The sequence below is a fragment of the Pseudophryne corroboree genome, chromosome 5, assembly GCF_028390025.1.
Source record: "Pseudophryne corroboree isolate aPseCor3 chromosome 5, aPseCor3.hap2, whole genome shotgun sequence".
NCBI lineage: Eukaryota > Metazoa > Chordata > Amphibia > Anura > Myobatrachidae > Pseudophryne > Pseudophryne corroboree.
In genome coordinates this window covers 744,398,559-744,408,393 of record NC_086448.1, presented here as the reverse complement: position 1 = coordinate 744,408,393, position 9,835 = coordinate 744,398,559, and the positions used below count along the sequence as shown (strand labels likewise).

Genomic DNA, 9,835 nt, shown 5'->3' with positions numbered 1-9,835 from the left:
TCTTGTAGAGCTCCCCTAGCTGTGACCGGCTCATTTTCTAAACTGAGTCTGGTAGGAGGGGCATAGAGGGAGGAGCCAGCCCACACTATTAAACTCTTAAAGTGCCAATGGCTCCTAGTGGACCCGTCTATTACCCATGGTACTAATATGGACCCCAGCATCCTCTAGGACGTAAGAGAAAGCATCGCAATTTCTGCTTGTTAGCAGAAACTGAGGATGGTTCCTGCAGGGCCGTCTTAACAGCAGTGTTGGCCCCTGGGCACAGCAATGCACTGGGCCCCCTACCCATCCTCCAGCAGTAGGGATGGGGGGGTGCTATCAGTGGCTGCTTTGATTACCCGTGGGTGGTAGGGGGTGTTCTATCTACCGCTCAGCATGTAGGACCTGGAGCAGTAATTTCTGCTAATCACGCCTTTACTGCACAGATGGGGCTAAACTGTAAAAGGGGGCATTGGGCTGAATGAAGAAGCCCTGGTACATGACTTCCAGGGTGGTAGGGGGTGTTTAATATGTAGGGCAGGGGTGGATAGTGGAGTGGGCTTAATATTTATCATTTTCCAGTGGGAGGGCAGATTGCTTGACTGCAGATATCTCCAGTTTCTAAAAATATATTTCTTAGCTTTGAATGGGATAAAAACCTAGAGAGTCCCACCTTTCAGAAGGTTCTGGGGACTTGGGGATCAGAGTTCAGGACCAGAGCAATTCACCAATGAAAATATAAAACTGAATATTAGGCGTGTGGAGCTGTAGCCGGGACCAGCTGCTTGAAGGCTGATATCTCTGGTTCTGGGCATAGTAGAGACAAGCTGCCAGTGTCCGCCAAAAGGGGAGAGTCACAGCTTTTGGATTATAGCCCCAGAAAAACTCTAATGGTGCCCATACACTTGTGAGATTATCGCTACTAGCCTTCAATTTCGACCACATCTGTGAGAGAAATCGGGGGATTGTATGCACATTTAAGGTACCTTTCGACGCGATGTGCGGGCACGCCGGTCGAATATCACGTCTCAAGATAGTATGTGCTGCACTTAATATTTATCGAATCGGGGTGTGATCGCATGCTGTTTTTTACCACTTTCGATGTATCACACTGCGATGTGCGATATGTGAAGACAGGAGACGACTTCCTGGCCACTCCTCTTCCCCTCACTGCGCACATGACTGGAGAGGAGGCTGCAAGCATGCTGCTGAGCTCCGCACAAACACTGCACAAGATAGGCAGGCTATACCACTGGCCACCAATGATTATTCCTTTTTACCAACACTGCCCACCCTCTATGCTGCTCTACCCACATTTATATAGGCCCCTGCGCCACTGCAAGCCCCAACCAGCCGCGCCCTAAACACCATTATACATCGCCACTGACCACCAATGACTACTATTCTTTTTTAACACCACTGCCCACCGTTTCTGCTGCTCTACCCACGATTATACAGGCCCCCTGCCCAAAATGCTGCACTACTGCAAGCCCCGTGCGGCCGCGCCCTAAACGCCATTATACAGCGCCACTGGCCACCAATGACTACTATTCATTTTTAACACCACTGCCCACCGTTTCTGCTGCTCTACCCACGATTATACAGGCCCCCTGCCCAAAATGCTGCACTACTGCAAGCCCCATGCGGCCGCGCCCTAAACACCATTATACAGCGCCACTGGCCACCAATGTATTCTCACAACATATTTCTGATAACTCACACCAGTAACTAGAAAACAAACTTTATTTAACCAGAATAGTTTAACTTGTTTCATGTTTTTTTATTTTCCTTTTTTTACATTCTGCAGATGTCCTATGAGAACCGCGAGTTTCTTTCCGGCTTCATCAGCCTGTACCACGAGGAGGAGTGTCTGTGGCTGACGTCCTCACCGGACTACAGCAACAAGCAGAAGAGGGAGGCTGCTTATATGCGCATGGTGGAGTACTCCAAGCCCACCTTCTCTGCTGCCTCGGTTGCCTGGGTCCGAAAGAAGATTGCCAATCTTTGAACAGTATTTGTGAAAGAAAATCGCAAGGTGGAGGAGTCCAAGAGGTCAGGGGCCGGTGCAGACAAGGTGTATGTGCCGCAGCTGTGGTACTTTAAAGATCTCAACTTCCTCCTGTAGAAAAGGTCTGCTAAGGAGTCCATGGTGGTGAAGGCCGAGTTCGAGGAGGGAAGTCTGGACGTGGAGGAGGCCGAAGGGGTAAGTTGCATTTTAAATTGTTTTTAGTAAAGATGAGCGGGTTCGGTTCCTCGAGATCCCAACCCCCCCGAACTTCACCTATTTTTCACGGGTCCGAGGCAGCCTCGGATCTTCCCGCCTTGCTCGGTTAACCCGAACGAGGCCGAACGTCATCATCCCGCTGTCGGAATTCTTGCGAGATTCGTATTCTATATAAAGAGCAGCGCGTCGCCGCCATTTTCACTCGTGCATTGTTGATTGAGCAGAGAGGACGTGGCTACGTTCTCTGCCTGAAAAGCTCAATATCTGTGCTCAGTGTGCTGCAAATATCTGTGCTCAGTGTGCTGCAAATATCTACGTTCTCTGCCTGAAAAGCTCCATATCTGTGCTCAGTGTGCTTCATTTTGGTGACCAACAGTATATAGTTGTACAGTACATTAGGCCAGTGCTGTAGTATCTTGCAGCTCAGTGTCACTGCAAGTATCCATTCCATATCTGTGTTGCATTTTTGTGAGCAGTATATATAGTATTACAGTGCAGCATTTTGGTGACCAACAGTATATAGTTGTACAGTAGGCCATTGCTGTATCTTGCAGCTCTGTGTCACTGCAAGTATCCATTCCATATCTGTGCTGCATTTTTGTGAGCAGTATATATAGTATTACATTGCAGCATTTTGGTGACCAACAGTATATAGTTGTACAGTAGGCCATTGCTGTATCTTGCAGCTCTGTGTCACTGCAAGTATCCATTCCATATCTGTGCTGCATTTTTGTGAGCAGTATATATAGTATTACAGTGCAGCATTTTGGTGACCAACAGTATATAGTTGTACAGTAGGCCATTGCTGTATCTTGCAGCTCTGTGTCACTGCAAGATTCCATTCCATATCTGTGCTGCATTTTTGTGAGCAGTGTATATAGTATTACAGTGCAGCATTTTGGTGACCAGCAGTATATAGTTGTACAGTAGGCCATTGCTGTATGTTGCAGCTCTGTGTCACTGCAAGTATCCATTCCATATCTGTGCTGCATTTTTGTGAGCAGTATATATAGTATTACAGTGCAGCATTTTGGTGACCAACGGTATATAGTTGTACAGTAGGCCATTGCTGTATCTTGCAGCTCTGTGTCACTGCAAGTATCCATTCCATATCTGTGCTGCATTTTTGTGAGCAGTATATATAGTATTACAGTGCAGCATTTTGGTGACCAACAGTATATAGTTGTACAGTAGGCCATTGCTGTATCTTGCAGCTCTGTGTCACTGCAAGTATCCATTCCATATCTGTGCTGCATTTTTGTGAGCAGTGTATATAGTATTGCAGTGCAGCATTTTGGTGACCACCAGTATATAGTTGTACAGTAGGCCATTGCTGTATCTTGCAGCTCTGTGTCACTGCAAGTATCCATTCCATATCTGTGCTGCATTTTTGTGAACAGTATATATAGTATTACAGTGCAGCATTTTGGTGACCAACAGTATACAGATATAGGCCCTCATTCCGAGTTGATCGCTAAGTTTTTCGGTCGCACAACATATTCGCAAAGTTGCGTTAATGTAGTAAATATGCGAACCTCCGCCCCCAACGTATTTTTGCACATTCGTACGCAGTATTACACAAAGTGGGCGTACGCCAAATGACATCGCAGTAATGCGAAACCATCGCAGCATTGCGAAATCATCGCAATAACACATACTTAATCGTAAAAATACTAAGTTTGAGTATATTTACAAAGTTTTGCGTAAAAGTGCCCACTTTTAAGGTAAAACGCACAAAAATGTTTTTTTGGCCTATTAAGTGCAATGACACCTTTCCTTTTAAAGACCACAAGCCCTTTTCAATTACGAACCCAATTAGTGTAATGATTGATAATGTTCCAAAACAATTAAGTGTGAGAATAAAAAAAAATTAACACTTTGTTGCCATAATTGGCCATCAACATGTCAAAGTGTAAAATTTTTTTTTTTTTTTTTTCACTTTTTTAATTTTTAAAGGTGTTGTTTGTGAATGAAGGTGTTTACATGTTTCTTAACACAATAATCTCCTTTTTTTTTTGGTAAAAATGTAACGTTAGATGTGTGTAATTTTTTGTACAAAACAAATTCTGCCTGCCAATCTGCTGATCCTTTTTTGCATTAATAAACACAACACCCGGTTAACTTTAATCAACTTTTTTATTTTTGTATTTGTTAATATTTTTTTTTTTTTACAAATAAAAGAATACAAGTCAAGCAAATTTTTGCAAATGGTCCACACAATCCATCATTCCTTGCAGGTGTTGGCGCATGGTGTAAAGTATCCCTGAAAAACTTGTGGGATCTCCAACTGCAACATCTGAAATTAAGATGCAACACAAACATTAATAACTTAATTACATTACTTATTAGCCAAGCAAGGCGCAAAGCACACTTAAATGCTGGCATGTCCAAACTGCTGGACTCCAGCTGTTGTGAAACTACATATACCAGCATGCCTTTACACAGTTTTGTGGTCAGGGAATGGCAAAGCTGTGTCAGGGCATGCTGGGATGTGTAGTTTCTCAACAGTTGGAGTGCCGCAGTTTGGACAGGCCTGCTTTAATGGCAAAGTTACTACATCCTGCCTGTTTTATGGTACAATCATTAGCAGAACACACAAGCCTGCTCAGCCTTTTTATCAGATTTTAAAGTGTTCCAGACCATGTGTTACATTTACTACTATGTGAGTTATATTTAAGATGGAACGTTGCCCATAGCAATCAAGCAAAAATATGATTATTATATTGTAGAAGTGGATCCCAATTTTTTAAGTATAATCTTATTGATTGCTATGTCCGACATCCCATGTTAAAGATAACTACCATCTTCGTCAGTGTGACACCATGTTGGCATTCATTCCCATTTGTTGTTTTATTTGTTTTGTATTTTTAGTGGGTTGGTCCTGCATCATCACACTGCATATCCACATCTTCAGAAGGCCAACATATCATAGCATTCCCACACTCCATGAAAGCTGCCCTTACTAAATAAGTGCAAACATGTTTGACTTGAACACTTATTAATTTTGAGAATGTAACTTTCACACAAAAAAACAGTGTGTCATTAGGCTGCATAACAAAGTGAAGCATGTGATTTTTAAGTGTAAATATTCAGACTACACAGGCCCAAGTGTAAAAGGCAAACATACTAAACTCCACTCAGGTCTAACTGTTTCCCAGAAAAAGTAACACATATAAACCCTGTTCTCCTGGCAACCCTGGCTACCTAATGAGTGTCAACCTAGAGTGGACACACAAAACATTGCACACATACACACTGTACATATAATGACACTCACAAATATGTAAAGGCAACATGTACACCATGATGAAATTTTTAAATATTTTTCCAGGGTCCAAGAATTCAAACAGTACAACACTGCATGTTTTGGCATTGTAAGTGTAAGTGGGTAATCATTTTTTAAAAAATTAAAATATACTTACTTTCCACGGCAACATCCAGACTCCCGGAACGTTCGGCAGGGGCTTCCTCTGCCCATTCACTTGGTGGGGATGTTGGCTGGATGGGGGAAGGCGGCTGGATGGGGGAAGGAGGAGGGATTGGGGAAGGAGGAGGGATTGGGGAAGGAGGAGGGATTGTGGAAGGAGGCTGGATGGGGGAAGGAGGCTGGATTTGGTCCGCAATTTCAGAGGGGGGGTCTGATTGAGAGGGCGAGGGGGGCGGAGAAAAAGTTAAAGCAATAGAGGGTGAGGGTGGTTCAGATTGTGATGTTGATTTTGAAGGAGAAGGGGTATGGGAAGGAGGAGAAGGGGTCCCAGAAAGAGATGGAGAGGTGTGGTGAGAAGGGGAATGTAAAGTGGAGTGGGCCAGGGAAGCTGATGGGGCCTGGGAAGATGAGGGGGACTGGGAAGCTGAGGGGGACTGGGAAGCTGAGGGGGAGTGAGAAGGGGAGGGGGAGTGAGAAGGGGAGGGGGAGTGAGAAGGGGAGGGGGAGTGAGAAGGGGAAGGGGGTGGGGAGTTTTGCCGTTGTTGTTGTCCTAGAATGATAATATTGTTCAAATTGTTCAAACATGATAAATTACATAGTAATCAATTTGTTTTATCAATGTTCTGTTCATTGTTAAATTATTTGTTTTGTTCCAAAGAAAAGCAAACATGTTAAGATCCTCTTCATGTTGGCCACAGCAAACAAAATGAGTCTAAAATTTAACTTTGAAGCTCATTCCTTAATCTAGGCAATTGAGTCATAGTGATTGGTCTCAGCAACATCACCAGATTACTATTCAAGGCACCTTATTATATAGGCTGCACTGATCAAGTATTGTGGATTAATTTCCTGCCTGCTTCTTATTTTTTGTAAACATGCACTTGTTTGGTGTTACTTTGCTACAGTCAGTACTGTTTTACCTAACCACACACAGTGTCCTAATTTCCATAAAAGGGCATTGCAGGTTGCAATTAGCCTACCACTTACTGTAAAATGTCTGCAAATCCAAGGGGTTTACAGCAGGTATTGAGTAGGCAATTGGCCAAAAGCATGTGCAGTGCAGGGGTGGCAGATATAACATGTCCCGAGAGAGTGTGTTTTTTTTTTTAAATTTAAAATTATGGCCAGGGTAAATACATGCAGCTTTATTTTAGCCTTGCAAATTTTTGCACCTGATTTAACACACCCCACCCAAAACTTACTCTCTCTGCACATGTTACATATGCTTCCCCTGCAGTGCTCATTGTATTTAACAATTGTTACTTAAATTACGGAAGGCCAAAAATTGGAAAATAACACATTAGCACAATTTAGTGCAAAAAACTTATGTAAGGTAACTTACTTCGTGTATGCAGCGCACGGATTTGATGGCAGATCTCCGCCAACAAATCTGGAGTCCGCCTACGGAGATCACTCCACCTCCTTTCGAGCTGGATGATTGTCCGCCTGCTGCGGACTCGCGTCCGCAGCAGGCGGCGGACCTCCGCGTAGGCCTCGCGCTTCACCCGATTGGGGATGAAGCGCCCAACGCGGCCTACGCGGCGGTCCATCACCGCAACCAGCACGCGGAGCTCCCGCCTGGTGAACGGTGCTGCACGCATCATGGCAATGGCGTTTTCCTTATTTGGGCATATATTTATAGTGTCTGTTAGCATGTGATTGGTCAAAAATCTATGTTGTCATTTCTATTAACTTTATTGATCTTTGCAATGCTGTGAAAAGCAGAGTGTTATTTGGCACGAGCGTAAAAACGCAATAGCAGAAGCGAAAATGTTTGGTACACAAATTTAAGCAAACAAAACACACACAGAGACACAGACTTTAGTTACAAATACTAAACATATCTGTGTACTCACCACAGTTCGTGTGATAATTCAGCTGGACAGTCACAAAGTGTGAAACATTGAGTATCATTTGTTTGTGTGTTTGGTTACATAATCAGGATTTGATGATATAAAACAAATAAGGACACTATTTAGCAACATTACAGTATTTAAATTTCAAAATAAACATTGTAAGCTTAACCTGTTTTTGTATTTTGAACCAAAAACAATTACACATTCCAACACCACAAAATCCGTACCCAATCACTTTACAAGATCATACAAATTGAAATCATGGTTTATAAAACAGAAGCATACTGTGTTGTATTATTTGGGCAAATATAAAATATATAAACACTATACCTGAAATATTCTGCTACAATTCTTGCCCTCACTTGGCTCCCCCTCCGTGTCACACTCCCCCCACCGAAGCGTGGCACAACCCCTGGCTCCTCATCAGGCAATTCCTCTGCCTGAGGAAGCTCTACACTACTCCTTACCGCGATATTATGGAGTATTGCGCACAGGACCACTATTTTACTTGCCATCTCCGGCGAATACATGATGTCGCCACCAGTGCGGTGGAGAACACGAAACCGCCCTTTCAGGACACCAATTGTGCGCTCCACCAGCTGCCTAGTGGCAGTAAGCGCGGAGTTAAATGCCATCTGTGGTCCTGGCCTGGGATTACGGTAAGGAGTCATGAGCCAGGGGGTGCAAGGATATCCACGGTCTCCTGTTGGAATAAAAGCAAAAATTTAGATCTTAAAATTTTAAAATTTAATTTTGTTTTAATCAAAAATATTTGAGCAACAACTCACCCAATAACCACATGTCTGGTCGTTGACTTGATCTTAATCTCTGCCATATCCCTGATTGTCTAATGACATACGCATCATGGGAACTTCCAGTAAACTTTGCGTTCAGGGAAAGGATCTGGAGGGATGGCCCACAAACAACCATTACATTCAGAGAATGAAACAGTTTCCTGTTTCTAAAAATTTCTTCATAATGTTTTGGTGGCTGAATAGCTACATGTGTGCCATCCACAACCCCAATAACATGTGGGAAGCGACTACCACCTTCCGCAAATTGCCGCTTCACCACATCTAGGGCACCAACATCCAAAGGCATAGCAATAAATTGCTTAACACGCTTGAGGAAAGCCTGGCAGACACGTCGCAGGACCTTACTGAACTGGCCCTGCGACATGCCAACCAGGTCTCCAACCACATGCTGGAATGATCCTGTGGCCAAAAAATGTAACACTGCAAGGAATTGTGTCAATGGTGGTATTGCTGTAGGATACCGAATTTCAGACTCCAGATCACTCTCTATTATGGAGAGAGTGTCTAGGATTAGATGTGGTGGCAGCCGGTATCTACGCACCACCACATCATCTGGCATCCCAAAAAGTCTGACACGGGTTCTGAAAATTGGTGGCCTAGCACGCCTCCGTTGCCTTGGTTGATGAGGAGCCGGCTGTGGTTGTGGGGCTGGCGGTTGGGGTGGGAGTGCTGGCGTGGGTTGGGGAGGTAGGGCTTCTGCCGCAATATGTATTGACATCACACACTTTTTGGAGAGAATGTTAAGAAATGTAAAAAAAAAATAATTCAAAGTTTTCCAAAATTTTACACAATAACTGTTTTTACAATTGTGGTGTCAACTTACTGCAGGAGTGTACATTTTTTCTGTGTTGAATTCATGTCCAAAATGCAAAAATAAAAAGCAAATAAAACTAAATTTAATATTTGGATATAAAAAACATATATTAATGCAAAAAAACTTTATTAAAAAAAAATACCAAAAAAATAAGAAATTTAGTACCTAGTCCAGGAAAGACAAACACTACTTTGCAGATCAATCCTGGAAAACCCAAACACTTTGTTTAGCAAACTTTAAAAAAAAAAAAATTACAATTTTAACAAACACAAACAAGCACCAACACAGGCCAAGGACACTTACCTGCTCCTAAAGAAATAAAGTCTTGTTTTTGTGGACCACACCCAAAAATGAATACAAAATTGGTTTTTCTCACCAAAAAGTAAACTCCTACAAGAGAACACAAATGACAGTCAAAAACAGCATACAGACACTTCCAACAAACAAGCTCCAACACAGGCCAACGACACTTACCTGCTCCTAAAGAAATAAAGTCTTGTTTTTGTGGACCACACCCAAAAATGAATACAAAATTGGTTTTTCTCACCAAAAAATAAACTCCTACAAGAGAACACTAATGACAGTCAAAACAAAGAAGCACGGGAATATTTTCACAAATGGACTTGCAAAATATATATGTGTTATAAAAATTAAAATATTAAAATGTATTTAAAAAACTTGCCAACACCAAAAAAAAAAAAAAAAAACAGAATACTCACA

General features: G+C 42.7%; 1 protein-coding gene across 2 annotated transcripts; it reads right to left on the bottom strand.

The window, feature by feature from the left end:
- Nucleotides 1–4,325: 4,325 nt before the first annotated feature.
- LOC134928413 (putative nuclease HARBI1) lies at nt 4,326–9,234 on the bottom strand. Of its 2 annotated transcripts, XM_063924118.1 has the most exons (5): nt 8,275–9,234; nt 7,817–8,189; nt 7,487–7,508; nt 5,626–6,180; nt 4,326–4,499 (listed from the first exon to the last, which is right to left on the bottom strand). In XM_063924118.1, exons 1-3 carry the CDS (start codon nt 9,017–9,019, stop codon nt 7,505–7,507), a joined length of 1,122 nt encoding a protein of 373 aa, XP_063780188.1. In that variant the 5' UTR covers nt 9,020–9,234; the 3' UTR covers nt 4,326–4,499; nt 5,626–6,180; nt 7,487–7,504. The 2 variants fall into 2 exon arrangements, with proteins under 2 accessions (XP_063780188.1, XP_063780187.1); XM_063924117.1 differs by having other exon boundaries at nt 5,626–7,508.
- Nucleotides 9,235–9,835: the final 601 nt, after the last annotated feature.

Coding starts and splice junctions, on each gene's coding strand:
- LOC134928413 (XM_063924117.1), bottom strand. CDS start 9,019: ATGTCAATACATATTGCGGCAGAAGCCCTACCTCCCCAACCCACGCCA. Junction 8,190..8,274: donor ACCAGACATGTGGTTATTGG/GTGAGTTGTTGC, acceptor TTATTCCAACAG/GAGACCGTGGATATCCTTGC.